The 16129-nt window shown below is 40.0% G+C and overlaps 2 protein-coding genes and 1 non-coding gene across 4 annotated transcripts in view; 2 read left to right on the top strand and 1 right to left on the bottom strand.

Annotated features, from left to right (window-relative positions):
- ZBTB1 (zinc finger and BTB domain containing 1) overlaps positions 1-8343 on the top strand; it is a 33727-nt gene extending 25384 nt beyond the window's left edge. The window contains exon 3 of one of the 2 annotated variants that reach the window (XM_036434344.2): positions 4572-8343. In XM_036434344.2, coding sequence (XP_036290237.1) covers positions 4572-4608 — 37 coding nt within the window. In that variant the 3' untranslated portion in view covers positions 4609-8343. Of the gene's footprint in view, positions 1-1691; positions 3571-4571 lie in introns of those variants that run through there. The other variant, XM_036434334.2, reaches the window with a different exon arrangement.
- LOC118710837 lies at positions 7128-7196 on the bottom strand. The gene has a single exon (XR_004985556.1). It is a non-coding gene; the product is annotated as a small nucleolar RNA SNORD2 (small nucleolar RNA).
- Positions 8344-11520: 3177 nt separating the features above from the next.
- On the top strand, positions 11521-14099 carry HSPA2 (heat shock protein family A (Hsp70) member 2). Its single transcript, XM_036434358.2, has one exon. The coding sequence runs from the start codon at positions 11745-11747 to the stop codon at positions 13647-13649; it is 1905 nt and encodes a 634-aa protein (XP_036290251.1). The 5' UTR covers positions 11521-11744; the 3' UTR covers positions 13650-14099.
- The last annotated feature ends 2030 nt before the right edge of the window (positions 14100-16129 follow it).

The raw sequence follows: 16129 nt of genomic DNA, 5'->3' as shown, positions 1-16129 counted from the left end.
GTTTATAATTCTTTAGTAAACAGGACTAAGAAATGCAAGAGATTAATAAAGCGCAACCAAGGGGGGTGGACAAGGACTCTTAATCACCCATTTATTCAGAGAAGTGTCTTATCACATAAAGTAAAATAGCACATGTCTAATGTTTAATGTGTGAAGTTTGAATATAGACAAGGATTAGGAGAAAGATTCCAGGGGTTAGTTATAAAAATAAAAGAATTAAAATGAGTTTGCTAGGGCACTCAGAGCACCAATTAAAAGGTAAAATATAGACTGACCTAAAAAATCCTATTTAATGTGGTTGAGGATAAAAATATGAACAAGTCATAAAAGTTGAATAAAAAAATATTTGAAATTTTCTGATTTGAATAAAGATTGAAGTAATTTGGTAGGTTAAAATAATTTGATTATGCCCTGGCCAGTGTGGCTAGGTTGGGTGTCATTCTGTGCGATGAAAGATTGCTGCTTGATTCCCAATCAGTACACATGGCTGGGTTGTGGGCTCAATCCTTGGTCTAGGGTGTGCAGGAGGCAACTGATCAATGTTTTGATCCTGCATTGATGTTTCTCCCTCGCCATCTCTCTAAAAATCAATAAAATCAATAAAAAATCACTTCTTAAAAATTGTTTGAATAGATTTTAAAAATTCAGAGCTATAGAATGCCCAATAAAACAATTATGAACATGCCAAGGACATGCCTAAATACTTGAGATAATATACCAACTTTTTTTTAATATATTTTATTGATTTTTTTACAGAGCTGAAGGGAGAGAGATAGAGAGCTAGAAACATCGATGAGAGAGAAACATCGACTAGCTGCCTCTTGCACAACCCCACCGGGGATGCGCCCTCAACCAAGGTACATGCCCTTGACCGGAATCGAACCCGGGACCTTTCAGTCCACAGGCCTACGCTCTACCACTGAGCCAAACCGGTTTCGGCTATACCAACTTTTATATTCTAAAAGAGTGATAAGTGAGGGTTGTGGTTGTTGCCAACTTTCTTCCTGGTTAAAACAATAACTTGTTTCCCTAAATCACTTAAGGAACTTCCATATTTAATAGGTCTCTGGAAACCCCCCCTCCCAAAAAAAACAACAGTGAAATCGTTAAACAAAAACTTGTCATTATTTTTAAAAGCTAAATCAGTACCAATCAAAATAAAAATAACCTGAATGTGTATGTGCACACATAGCTGAGAATAAAGAAATTTGGTTTCTTTTTTCTTAATTTTAAATGGTTTTATGAGTTAAAAAATTTTTTTTTGTTTTGTTGCTGTTAATCTACTTTGGTCAGCTACTCATTTTTCCTCACCATCCCCATCTCCTGTGTATCATCAAATGCTTCTCAGTGATAAATGCTACTGTTCTGCAGGCACCCTAGCATTACTAGGATCCTAGAGTAGTGAAAAGTTCTGTGGGAACATGTCCTTGTGGTATGTTCTCCTTAGTACTTAGGGTATAGTAAACGGGGTGACAGGTGAATGCCAGGGAACTAAAGCAAGTAGAGTTATATTTGGTGTTAAGAAATTGAAGTGGCAGGCCAGATTTGGAAACCCATAATCCATCCATCCTAGGGCTCTCACTAGTAATCCTTGCATCCATTTAGTTAGCACTCTTCCTACTCTGCTAAATGCTTTGCATGTGTATTTCTGGTCTTTACAGCCTTATGAGGTAAGTATTCTAATTTTTCAGATGGGGACTGAGGTTCAGAGGGACTTTTTTCCTGAGACCACACAGAAAGTAAATACTAGATATGAGAGCTGGAATTTGAACCTAGACCTATCTGATTTCTACATTCCTGTATTTCATATCAAAGCTACATACTCCACCTACCAAGAAGCACAAAGAAGGGCCTTTTCAGCCTAGGAACACATGTGATAAAGCTCCCATGAGACTCTGTGCTGCTTGTTCATCACCTGTCATCTGAGGTACCTGGTACATAGCTGGTAATAGTGGTACCTAATGAACATGGTGAATGATGTAAAAATAATCAGTTGAAAACAAAACCTTTTTTTTTGAATGGGTTATTCAGGATGATGTTTTAGAAATAAAGACTAAATACTGATATGCTTCCATTTCCTTCATTTAAATTTAAAACACTTAATGGTATTGTCAGCCACTTTTGGGACCCATGATAGGCACTCAATTAAAAATTAATTTGAATTCAACTTACATATTTCTATATTTGTGAACTATCCTTTCTTTTCCTTATTCTTGACCTTTATGTTTTAATTTTTCCCACCAATGCTCATTTCCTTTCAATGGTTATGAAACTGATGAATAACTCAAATCATTTGAAAATATTCCCAAGAAAAACCAGGATCCCAAAATAAACAGTTTCCTCTTTTTGCCTTAACAGAAGATGTGGTTAAGAAATTTTTCATTTCTTTAGCTAAAAAACGAACAAAACAAAATCCCTAATTACTATAATGTGATTGGTTTGATTTAAAGTTTATAGAGCAATCAAAATTTGACTAAAAACAAAAGCTGTTCTTTTTGCCCAGCTGGTATGGCTCAGTGGTTGAGTGTGGACCAAGAGGTCCACAATCAAGATTCCTGATTGTCACATGCTGAGTTGTGGGCTTGATCCCCAGTAGGGGGCGTGCAGGAGGCAGTCTATGGATGTTGATTCTACTCATCCATGTTTCTCCCTCTCTCTAAAAAAAATAAAAATAAAAAACATTTACAATTTTTTCTAGTCATTTGTAATTCAGTTTACAAAAAAAACAAAAACATAAAAAACACTATGGCTTTCAAGGGTAAACTTTAACAAGTCTTACAGATTTGTAAAAGAAATGAAAGATAATCTCAGAGAACAACAGCTGTATAACCACCCTAACATAGAAGCAAAGTTTAAACAAATGAACAGTTATTTAATGGTTTAAGTGAGAGTTTCCTCCCAATTGAAACAGGTTTTAATGTCCTGCATCTGTATTGCCAGATTTTTACAGCCTATACAATAGGTTTTACTTCTGTTAAAATCTACTTCAAGGATCCATCTGCCAAATTTTATTTTTCACGTTAAAAGAATGGGTAATGCCCATATATTCATTGGTCTATCAAACTCAAGGACATATTTACTGGGTAACATTGGGAGAGTCTTACTAAAGCCAGGTGAAATTTAGCTACTTAAAAAAACTGCTAGCAAGAGGCAAAAATGCAAGGATTTAGAACTTGTATTGGTAAATATTAACTAAATGACTATAGCAGCTTGTAAATTCATGCTAATTTTAAACCAATTTAATACCACCTACATATTTATATGTGCATGCTTATTTGATTTTAGCTTTAAGAAGTTTAAATCCCATTTAAATTGTTCCCCTATTATATTCAGGAAAACCAAATCATTGAGATTCTTTAGTGACAATTATTCATCCTTTCTATCAAAACCACCACAGATCACTAGGGGGCAGGAAACCATTATGATTTCTCATTATCTTATTCATTTGCTAACAGAAAAAGATGGCTGTGAAGATAATAGCTCAGTGCTTGGCTCTGGATTGAATGTATCAATGTACTAATTGCCATTATAATAAGTCAAATCACAGGAAATTAGAATCAAAGGATGACCCCCCAAAAAAAGGCATGCTTTCATTTTAGAGTCAGGAATATTAATTTTATGTGAGAAAATTTCTATATCCTCATCAATTTGAGAAAGGAATAGTTAGGTAGACAGCCTTAAAGCCCCCAGTTAAAGTTTAAAAAGTTACTGTGTTGTTTTTATTCTACTTAAAGCAATTCCTTATACCAATGGGAATTAGCAGAATTCATTTTTAGATGAAAGAATTCTAAGCATACAGATTATGAAAGTCATCTTTTCTTTCAAATGCTTATATGTTCCCTGATGTATTGGGGCTGGGGATGGGATGGAAGTATTTTAAGAAATAATCTTTGTTAAAAAAATTAAGGCCAAGTGTTGCTGCAAAAAATATAATTTTACCCACAATCACTGGGGCAGGCTAGGGAAGCTATGAATTTAGGAATTTGAAGGAAAACTGTGTGCTCCAACGTGTTTGTGTGTGTGTGTGTGTGTGTGTGTGTGTGTGTGTGTATACACTACATTTACAGAGTGTATTCAGTACTTAATAATTAGAGAAAACAATGTTAACTTGATGTTTCACTTTTAAATTTGTTAGGTCTATGTTTCAACCAGATTTGCTATTAATAAGTTAAAGTACATTGTAAAATTATTTGAAGGAAAACACTTAACTGTTTCCTTCTCCCTACTTTCATCTACCTGGCTGACATTCTATCTTTATGTTACATATTTATGTGCTCTACCCGTTCTACCTTAGATAATGCAAGGGAAGGGGCGGGGGAGTGTCCCTATAGTTGGAGAATTATTCTAGTGATGAGAACACCTTATATTTGAAGGGTATAATGAGTTACATTGGGGAGAAATTAAATAAATTCAAGTTCTAGGAACTATGCTTTTGTTTCCATTCTTTGTTCTATTAATAGTGTGCTGGTCTGATGCCAAAAGCCATGAAATTCTGACCTAAGACATGTATCTTGCAGAGCAGTCAACTTGTAATATTATTTTCTTGAGTTTTGTCTTTTTCTGTGTGGCAGTGGTGAAATAGGGCCTTCTAAACCTCTGGAGAAGTGAGATCTGAATTTGGAGAGGACCTGGGGAAGAATCAATCTTCAACAGATAATCTTTAAATCCAGACCCAGGAATATCAGATCTGAAGTGACACCATCTTTTCTGTCTTCCTGACAAACCTCGTCAGCCCCAAATGTTCCAGTTGCAAGCATCCAAGAAAACTCAGAAAAGACCACTTTGAAATCATTTTGTTGTGACAAAATTGAATCACGGCGACTCTCCTAGTATCTGTGGAAAATCTGCTAAAGAAAATAGAATATTCATAAGACTTCAATGGGTAAAGTTGCACCAAAAAGAAACTATATGCTTATTATCTTCCAGGGTCCCTTCTAAAAGGCTTGCTAGGCTACTGTAAATATCTATAATAATAAAAGCATAATATGTTAATTAGACCAGACAGCAGGATGACTTTCAAGATGAAGCCAGGGCTGTGAGGGCTGAGGCAGCCGCCATGGCTGCAAGGGCCAAGCCCCTTGCACAAATTTCGTGCATTGGGCCTCTAGTAATCACATAACTGCAAACATAATTCTAAACTTTATCTGAATCAGAGTTCACATATTATGAAATGCTTTTAGACAATTAAAAAATTATACATAAAAATCTGTAGAGTATAAATAAAAGTGGGTACAGAGAAAAAAAGCAAGAACAATACTTTAACCAGAAAAGATAATATAGTTATTACTCACTGTAATGTAACACTTACCCTTTTTTTACTGTATATATGTTACAAGTTTGATTATTAATATTAATGAAGCTCCCTTTTAAGTCTGTTAACTTGAGGGGGGAAAAACAGAAGTGGTATTATTTCTTCAACAGTGGTAGATTTTCACAATTCACAGACAACCAAAAGAGTGTATCTTAAGATATTATTTTCTTTTGAATTTAGCAATATAACTTAATAGGACAGAATGAGTTTCTGTTAACACTTGTTTTCAGTATTAATGTTTCTCAGTTTTCAAATTTCAAGATAAAATTCAACTAAGTGTTGAATAAAACAATGGTTAATATATTTTAAAAGTCCTTTCATGGGGAAATGAAATGTTTGGTGAAATTTTAATTTGGCTACAAATATTTTTCAAAAAATACATTTCTAGCCATATTATTTCCTTATTGTGAGTATACTTGTAGTTTTACTTTTGGTTAACTGTGTACCCAATTCATTATTATTTTATTATATAATATTAAGATGTCATATATTTTCAGAAATGTTTATTAAGTTTTTATACCTATTCAAGTATTTTAATAAGGAGTTGCACAAAGAGATCTAACTTAGAGTATTCATGGAAGTATACGCAGTTAAGTTATTTAAACTCTAGCTATAAAATAGAATAACTTGAATATTAATTCTAATAATTAGATTTAAAAATCAGAAAAAGTTAATTACAATGTGTGGGTCCAGGGGCAAGAAAGTAGAAGAGAAATCCACTAAAGATTTCAAAATCATATTAATTCAATGGCTTTAAAATAAAACAAGTAAGTTTAGAAAACTGTTAGTTTCTGAAAAAACAAAACTAGAGTTAATCTCTTTTGGGAGCATGAGTGAAGCCTATAGAAAACAAACTTATAACAAGTAGGAAACAGAAAAGATAAAAAATATTATCAGTAATTAAAGGTTCCAGGAACAAGATAGTAGAGATTCAATAATTTTAATTGGCTGGTAGAATTAGATTCACAAAAGAAATATGCTTTAATTTTGATTACTAGAATATGAATATAAAGATAAGTGATTTAAATGCATTCTATAATTTGATTATTTTATGTATATTAGTACAAAATGGAGTTTATTTGGTTACATAGAGAGTTTTTGTTACATTTCTAATCCATTGCTTTTACCTAATAAAATTTCCTCCTCTATGTTCAGAAGTTAAACTGTCTGTATATTACTTTTATTTAAACTGTACTTTTCAACCTGACTTTAAAAAAATTATGTCTGAAAAGTTACCAATTCCTTCCATTCTCTAATACCAAAATAATAAAGTATCTGATATAGCTAATTATAGTGGTCCTAAGAAGCTTCAGAAGTACACAAAGAGAATTACTAAAATGATTATTGCCAAATCCTGTTTTCTTTTAATACACAATGACTGCAAAAGTACTAATTCATAGCAAACACAGATGGCAACACATTAATTAGGTTTCTTTAAAATACAAAACGAAACATTTATAAGAATCTACTGCCCTAACCGGTTTGGCTCTGTGGACAGAGCGTCAGCCTGAGGACTAAAAGGTCCCAAGTTTGATTCCGATCAAGGACATGTACCTTGGTTTCAGGCACATCCCCAGTAGGGGGTGTGCAAGAGGCAGCTGATTAATGTTTCTCACACTCTATCCCTATTCCTTCCTCTCTGTAAAAAAATCAGTAAAATATATATTAAAAAAAAAAAGGAATCCACTGACATAGTATTTCAAAGGGTTGGTTAATTCCTTTTTCAGAATAACATAATTTACTTATAGAAATAACTTCCTAACCAGTAGAATTCATTTTGTTTCTTTTCAGTTAAAGAACTTCCTAATTTTGTTTCCAGTGATCAGCAATGAGTACTCTCTTCATTTCAGATCAGTTCTGAAAGACAACTGTCATAGTTTCAGTTGATTTTAATTTTACTTAATTTAATAAGTGTCACCAATAACGGCATATTGAGTCTGACTGATTATTTCAGACTATTCCACAAGAGTCTATCCTCCAAGTTAGCACTCTACAAAACTGAAGTAGGTACCCACAGTCTTTATAATATGCTGTGGTCACAGATTTCTCTCCTGGAAAAGCCTTTCTTCTAGGTTTGATTCTGATAGCCTGCAGTGCCAGGCACAGTTTAATTGTAATTAATATCTATGGTTTAATTGTAACTTTTAAAGACAGTTTTCCAGGACTAAAAGAAGCAAATAGTGAAATTTTTCCTATATGACAGGTGATTGGATAAATATATTGGGACAAGATACTTCCAAGAATTAAAAAATGGCAGTATTTACAGAGGTCTAAATATAATAATTAGTTTGACACCAGTTTGCGCATAGATCCTCACCTTCTCTTCAGGCCAACATTACCTCCTCAAAACAATCCACACTTTATAAAGGTTGAATCTGGGTAGGGACTGAGACGCCAGAAAAATCCATAAAATTTTCCCCCTAGTAATTTGGGGAAAATTTATTCTTAGTTTCCCTAGGGCAGGCCTGACTATCCATGTACAAAGTTTTAGACCTTATTTTATTCATCTTTGTATCTCTAGTACAAGTATTTTCAGATGTGACTGTTTCATCTTTTGATATTTGCAGTTTGAGTACAGAAATATAAGAGGTAGGCAGATAATCTTCCTCTTATGCAAGAAAAAATATTCAGTTTTTTGGGGTCACTTTTAATAAACTAGTGAATCACTACTGTGTTCCAGATACTTTTCTGGCTGTTAGGGATTAAAGAGGGTTTGATATATACTAAAACTCTTGGTTTTTCCACACTGTATTGAACCTCAGCCTTTGGATTTTAAAAATACTTTGAAACACATAGTATTTATAATCTGCCAAACAGATTTCTTTTGTTGAAAATCAGTAGTAATTTCTATGTAAGTAGTAGGATTAGTAAACTTTGTCTTGAGTGAATGTTAATAGTCAAAATTCAAAAATGAATTGTAAAAACATAAGGGTATTTAGAAAAATTATTGATAATCCTACCATCTAGATAGAACCAATTTTGATGCATTTTTCATATACATAAGATTATCCTACATGTGGGATAAGAAGTTACATAAGTCTTGTATCTTATTTTCCACTTAATTATGTCAAAAACATTTTTCTGTGTCATTAAAATTCTTGTAAACAATTTTTATGGCTACATAATAATTCATCATATAGATATACTATAATTGATGTAATAATTTTATTGTCAGATATTTAAGCCATGTCCTTTTTGATGCTGTTATCATAAATAATACTACCTGAATGTTCTATTATTTCTGGATAAATCCCACATGGTAATGCTAAATAAAGGATATGATTGCATTTAAAGTAAAGAAAAAATATTATCATTTTGCCTTCCAGAAAGATTGTACTAATTTATATTCCCACTAGTAGAGTTTACCTGTTTTGCTGCACTGGTGCTGGCTATGAATATTATTTGTCCATAAATTTGCTAAGTTGATAATTTTATTAGACTATATTTTTAATGAATTTTGAGCCACAATCATCAAAAAGAACAAGATTTTTAAAAATCAATATCAATATAGAATAATGTAAAAATTCCAAGAATGCTCAGTGTATGATACTGTTCTAGGACTAAAAAAGTTTATTTCATATAAGATCAAAATGCAAATACTGTGTCTTTCTGGGAAAAGCTCAGGATCCCATCTAAAGTGTGAAACATCAGTTTACTAGGTAAAAAGAGCAGAAAAAAGATATTTGCTAGTGAAAATACAGATAAATTGCTACTGTGGTTTTACAAAGCCATGTTATAGATGAATGTGGCAGTTAGACTGCATGAGTTGTTTGTAATAACTGTACATAGAGATAGTACATAGTTACTAAAACCTCTCCCTTCTGAAGTTCAAATTTTAGTGTTTGTGTATATGAATTGGTATGTTTGCTTTTTGCAATCTTGCCTTGCCTGAGGTAAATGTGTGAGAGATCTGAAGAATTTGTTTTTCTTACAGTTCTGTTTTCTGTTGTAGCTGAGACCCTGTTTCTAAATCACATCATATTAGTTCTACAAAGATTTGGATTGTTCTCCAGCCCTCTAATTTCCCCCTTTTAAATATTTACATAAAAGACAATGTTTTGCAAGAAAAAAAAACATCAAGAGATAGGTACTCACAATTTAAGGCAGCTCCAATAGAAAACATTTGGTTTTATCTTTGTCTTAATATTTTCTTTAAAAGATTTCCTAGTTCATATTTTTTCTTTATTTTATTTTATTTTTTCATGGAAAAGGAGATGGGAATTGTGGTTAAAACCAGTACTATTTAATGAGATGAACAAATTAGTAAGAAATGTGTTTTTAAATATTGGAGATTACATATCCAAGAAAGGCAAATGTTCATTGATGAGGCTTTATAGGGTTCTAGCAACATGACTTCTAGGCCCCAGATTATGTGTTTCTCAGACAAAAACTTTGCCCCAGCACTGTCGCACACAACTTCGATATGGCCTATCCATTACTATCCTCTTTCAAAGGATGTTCTCCACCTCCCATAGCCTCAGGGGGTGGAAGTCATGGCAGATCAAGTTCTTAAACATATCCTGTCCACCTGAAGACGCTGTTTCTTATTTGTATCCCTGCTCTTGTAGTAACACTAATCTGTGTAAGATTTATAGTTGCCCGAGGATACAATGCTTTCCTCTTAACCCAAGCTCCTACAACCCGCACCGAGAATGCCTTTTCCTCCCCACTTCGCTGGCAAACTTCCGCCCCTGGCTCAGGCATGGCACCTCTTCCAGGAAGCTCTCACCCACACGCTTTCCGTCTGGATGGTGGTCCTCCTTTGTGTTCCCATAGAACTACTCTCGAATGATGTTGATCTCTTTGTTAGACTTCCAACCTCATAAAGACGATCTCCTTTTCTTTTTACTCTCACATAGTAGGTGCCCCTTAAAGCTTGTTGAGTAAATTGCCTACAGCTTCCTCCCGTAATGTGAGGTGCGAGCCCAGCGATTTTGTTCCAGTTTCTTTCCTTCAGGAGCCCATTTATAGGATCAGCTTCTACCTCGTCGCTCGGTGCCAGCAGTGCTTCCAAAGCCAACTCATGTTCCTCTTCCAAAATGAACCCTTCTCTTCCCTACCTTCTCTCATGTAGCTTGAGCACGGCTAAAGGAGGTCTCTCTCAAGGGAGCTGTCACAGACAGGACTCGGTCACAAACACGGAGCTGGGGAGGAGAGGGTCGGGCTGGGGCAAACGTGAGGCTTTGGTTGTAGGTGTATCCCATGAATAACTCAAAGTGGCTGATGCAGCCCTTGAAACCCAAAATAAAGAAAGCAGTGGAGAGAACAGGGAGACGAAATCAGGAAGCTTGAAGGGGCAGGGCCAGCAGGAAAAATGGAAAGCAAGTAGAGAAAGTATAGACGCCGGGAAGACGAGTTGCAGCCACACCCCAGTTCCGATTCCGCGCGGGGCGGGGAGCGGGAGGCGGAGGCGGGGCGGGAGGGGGCGGGGAGGTGGGGGAAGGCCTTTTCGGGGTCCCTCTCGGGCCCCCGCCCGGGCTCCTGTGGTCCTCGCCCGCCAGGCAGCTTGCACCGAGCGCTCACACCTGCGGAGCCGCTGCGGCGCACACCCAAACTCTGGGAGGCTGGCAGCCGACCCCACAACACCAGGGTCATTTCATTTTTGCCTCCGGCTTAGGGGGGAGTCGCCTTCACTCCGAGGCCCCCGTCAACATTAAAAAAAAGCAGGTTCTAGCCCTATTTCCTCGGTGCAGCCAGCTCAATGAATTGCCCTATTATCCCCGAGAGCTAGGGTAGCCGGTTCACTGGGCACTGAAACTGCACAGAAGGCCTAGAAACTGGGCGAACAGCCCGGGCAACTCCCCTCTCCGGGTCCCCTTCCGCGCCTCGCTCCCCGCTCCCACCACCACGCCCCGGCCGTTCTTTCCCCGCCCCCCGTGGAAGCCCGCGCTGCCCATTGGCCGCGTGCTCTGCCAATCCAAAGGACGTTGACGAATCCAGACCTGAGGGAAGGCAGAGGTCTAGAAAAAGCGCGCACACCTGTGGGCGCGAGGGGGCAGGAGCGAGGGGCGTGTGCGAGCCCAACGCCCCCCAGCTGCGCGGGCTGCGCGAGAGCAGCCGCGGACCCGGCCGCTGGGAGACGGGGGCGGGGCTTCATTTGCATAACGGCCGCCCCTCGGTGCCTGGCGCGGGCCGAGGCCCCGCCCCCCACTCCCTGGAAAGCTGTTGGGCCGCCGGCGGGTCACTCGGGCCGAGGCAAGCCCCGGCGGGCGGTCCTGGGCGCCGATTGGCTGCGGGCTTTCCCACAGGGCGGCAGGGCGGCGGCTATAAGAGCGGGGAGCTGAGCGGCGGGGAGCGGGAGGTGCTGCTGCTGCACGGCCGGCTGGTGTCAGGTGCCAGGCGACCGTTAGTGGACGCCGCCGGCGGGTTTTTCTTCTCTCCCCCGCGGTTCTCGCCTTCACGTCGCCCGCCTCTCTCTCTCTTTTCAGTCACGATGTCTGCCCGCGGCCCGGCCATCGGCATCGACCTGGGGACCACCTACTCGTGCGTGGGGGTCTTCCAGCACGGCAAGGTGGAGATCATCGCCAACGACCAGGGCAACCGCACCACGCCCAGCTACGTGGCCTTCACCGACACGGAGCGCCTCATCGGCGACGCGGCCAAGAACCAGGTGGCCATGAACCCCACCAACACCATCTTCGACGCCAAGCGGCTGATCGGGCGTAAGTTCGAGGACGCCACGGTGCAGTCGGACATGAAACACTGGCCGTTCCGGGTGGTGAGCGAGGGGGGCAAGCCCAAGGTGCAGGTGGAGTACAAGGGGGAGATGAAGACCTTCTTCCCGGAGGAGATCTCCTCCATGGTGCTCACCAAGATGAAGGAGATCGCCGAGGCGTACCTGGGCGGCAAGGTGCAGAGCGCCGTCATCACGGTGCCCGCCTACTTCAACGACTCGCAGCGCCAGGCCACCAAGGACGCGGGCACCATCACGGGCCTCAACGTGCTCCGCATCATCAACGAGCCCACGGCGGCCGCCATCGCCTACGGCCTGGACAAGAAGGGCTGCGCGGGCGGCGAGAAGAACGTGCTCATCTTCGACCTGGGCGGCGGCACCTTCGACGTGTCCATCCTGACCATCGAGGACGGCATCTTTGAGGTCAAGTCCACGGCCGGCGACACCCACCTGGGCGGCGAGGACTTTGACAACCGCATGGTGAGCCACCTGGCGGAGGAGTTCAAGCGCAAGCACAAGAAGGACATCGGGCCCAACAAGCGCGCCGTGCGGCGGCTGCGCACGGCCTGCGAGCGCGCCAAGCGCACCCTGAGCTCGTCCACGCAGGCCAGCATCGAGATCGACTCGCTCTACGAAGGCGTGGACTTCTACACGTCCATCACCCGCGCCCGCTTCGAGGAGCTCAACGCCGACCTCTTCCGCGGCACCCTGGAGCCGGTGGAGAAGGCGCTGCGCGACGCCAAGCTGGACAAGGGCCAGATCCAGGAGATCGTGCTGGTGGGCGGCTCCACGCGCATCCCCAAGATCCAGAAGCTGCTGCAGGATTTCTTCAACGGCAAGGAGCTGAACAAGAGCATCAACCCCGACGAGGCGGTGGCGTACGGGGCCGCGGTGCAGGCGGCCATCCTCATCGGGGACAAGTCGGAGAACGTGCAGGACCTGCTGCTGCTGGACGTGACCCCGCTGTCGCTGGGCATCGAGACGGCCGGCGGCGTCATGACCCCGCTCATCAAGCGCAACACCACCATCCCCACCAAGCAGACGCAGACCTTCACCACCTACTCGGACAACCAGAGCAGCGTGCTGGTGCAGGTGTACGAGGGCGAACGGGCCATGACCAAGGACAATAACCTGCTGGGCAAGTTCGACCTGACCGGGATCCCCCCGGCGCCCCGCGGGGTCCCCCAGATCGAGGTCACCTTCGACATCGACGCCAACGGCATCCTCAACGTCACCGCCGCCGACAAGAGCACGGGCAAAGAGAACAAAATCACCATCACCAACGACAAGGGCCGTCTGAGCAAGGACGACATTGACCGGATGGTGCAGGAGGCGGAGCGGTACAAATCGGAAGATGAAGCCAATCGCGACCGCGTCGCCGCCAAAAACGCCGTGGAGTCCTATGCCTACAACGTCAAGCAGACGGTGGAAGACGAGAAACTGAGGGGCAAGATCAGCGAGCAGGACAAAAATAAGATCCTCGACAAGTGTCAGGAGGTGATCAACTGGCTCGACCGAAACCAGATGGCAGAGAAAGATGAGTATGAACACAAGCAGAAAGAGCTGGAGAGAGTGTGCAACCCCATCATCAGCAAACTTTACCAAGGCGGCCCTGGCGGCGGGTCCGGAGCCTCCGGGGGACCCACCATCGAAGAAGTGGACTAAGCTTGCACTTCAAGTCAGCGTAAACCTCTTTTCCTTTCTCTAATTTTCCCCCCTTTTGTTTTTCTTCTAAATGTCCTGTGCCAAGTATGAGATCTATTTTTGGAAGCCTTTAGCCCAGTGTATGCATATGAAAGGAAAGGAGCAGCAACTTAGTTTAATTATAAAAAGTTAGTTCTGAAGTTTGATTATTTGAGGTTTCTCTTTAATGCATTTTGCTGTTTGCTGACTTGAGCATTTTTGGTTAACTTAGTGTTTGAGATGGGAGACCTGAAGTTTGCACACATGTTCTGTGGAAGCTTGGTAACAATAAAATACATAAGAGCTTGAATTGTTTATTTTTATGTACTACAAGAGGAGAGTCAACATTGCAGTAAAGTCAAGAACAGTCATTATTTTTGCACACAATTGCATACCTACAAATTCAAAGTAAAGCTGAAATTGATCTGAAAATTACTGTCTTGGAGTTTTCAATTTTCTCTTGGTACTGTTTTACTCACGTTTAAGATATGTACTAATATGAGATGAAATATATCTAACTCAATCTTGTCTAATTCTCAAATGAGTTTCCTGCTTTAAATTACCAACAACTCAAGGGGAGAAGATCTGGGTAAACTCCCTCCTCCTCCTCTCTTTTAATACAAAAACCAAACTGGAGTCTTGCACTGTACCCAAACTCCTAAGGCATGGCTTGAGTGTTCATGTGAAAATCCACCTGAATATTCCATTAAAATACAAGCTATATTCTGGGGTCAAGTATAAAATGATTCTTTAAACTAAAAAAAGCTGGGGCAGGAGTTGTCTTCTGATAATAGTATGGAACAACTTGCTTTTCTGTGTTTTAATTTAGTAACTAGACTCAGCTTAAGGCAAATTCCATAAGGATTTGTTTTCTGAGCAGGTATAATTTATAGAGGGATAAGAGATAAGTATTTTTTCCTGATTTAGGAATCATAATGCTTTCTCAATATCTGCCTTAAATCACTAGATTTCTTTAAAGGCAAACTGCAAGATAGTTCTGTATTTTGTTAATATACAACTTGTCCATTTTCCTATATATCTGATTTGAAGTTGTTACAAATAGGAAAATTACAGCCCTTTGGGATCTACTATCCTAGGCCTTAAAATTCACATCCTTGGGAGAAGAGAGTTCATGTTTATTTTTCATTGAAATTACACTTCTGCTTTGTTCCCATTTATTCTCTTTAAGGGGAACTTAGGAGAAATTCTGTAAAGCTGATTGGAAAATGCATAATTAACTTAATGTTTTCACCACACACAGATATTTTGCTATCTTTTTCCAAGTGATGTAGATTTGCTTCATGTTGTTCAATAACAGTGAATTATAGAACTATATTTTTAATATAGTAGTGGACCCTTCTTTTTCATGCAGAGAGATTAATTTTTGAATAATGGAATAAATTAGCTTAAAAACATTGGGCTTTGATAATGACCCTCACACAAGAGCTGGCTCCTATGTACATGGCTTTTCCTTTCTCCCTCTTCTCTTTCTCCTCCTCCAAGCAAGTCTCATTTGGGTGGGGGGAAGATAAAAAAGCAATTGTGAAATTGCTTCAAAATAAACTTTAAAAAATTACACTGAAAAGTTAAAGATAATTTGGGAGTTTTCAATGTTGGAGTCAAGCTGGTGGAAAGTTTTTAGCAAGGAGGCAGTAAGGGTATTTCATTGACTAGAGATAATATCACATAAATATTTGACAAACTACCTTGTTACTAAGAGAACAGGTCATTACTAGCCTTAGACTTTTAGCATTAATTTTTTACCAAGGTAATACCCATGCTTTTAAACTTCCAGTAGTTGTTGATTTGTTGAAAGTGTTTATCCCTTGCTCTAACATCAAAATATAATGGAGTCTTCTGTGAGTGAAATTTGATATTAGTATGACTCATTTTAGACCTTACTTTAGAAGACATTAGTTTCTAAAATATCAGAAAAACAACTAGTGGTAGTCTCTTTGATCCGGTGGCCTGACCTCTAGTAACTGCCTATAGCACTAATTTCAATCTATGTAGATACTTCATTTTTTATTATTTTGAAAAGAAATTTGTAAAGCTCCTAGCCTTCTTGAGTGTTTTTTTTTAAAATTCTGTCCTCTCAAATGTATCTAGATCTCAATATTATTAAGATAAAGCCACCAAAGCACCCATTTAGTGTTTCCAGGGGTCAGTTGAAACTAGTAACCCAGTAACTCCTGGGAACTTCTTTGCAGACATTAGATCAGCCATAGTCAAATGACAATGGAAAAAGCACTTGATCTTAGGATAAGGCTAAATTACAGTTTAAGAATTAATTAAACATTACTTAAACTTTAAAGTAGTGTGTTATGGTAGAGACTAGTGGTTGTGACTAAAGCAAATGCAATACATATAGAATACTAAGGGATAAAAAAATACATTTCTCAGCCCTAGCCAGTTTGGCTCAGTGGATAGAGTGATGGCCTGTGGACTGAAGGGTCCCAGCT

This window comes from Pipistrellus kuhlii, unplaced genomic scaffold (assembly GCF_014108245.1).
Source record: "Pipistrellus kuhlii isolate mPipKuh1 unplaced genomic scaffold, mPipKuh1.p scaffold_m20_p_1, whole genome shotgun sequence".
In the NCBI taxonomy this organism is placed as follows: domain Eukaryota; kingdom Metazoa; phylum Chordata; class Mammalia; order Chiroptera; family Vespertilionidae; genus Pipistrellus; species Pipistrellus kuhlii.
Note: the sequence above shows the minus strand (reverse complement) of the source record. Positions and strands in the feature narration are given on the sequence as shown.

Coding starts and splice junctions, on each gene's coding strand:
- HSPA2 (XM_036434358.2), top strand. CDS start 11,745: ATGTCTGCCCGCGGCCCGGCCATCGGCATCGACCTGGGGACCACCTAC.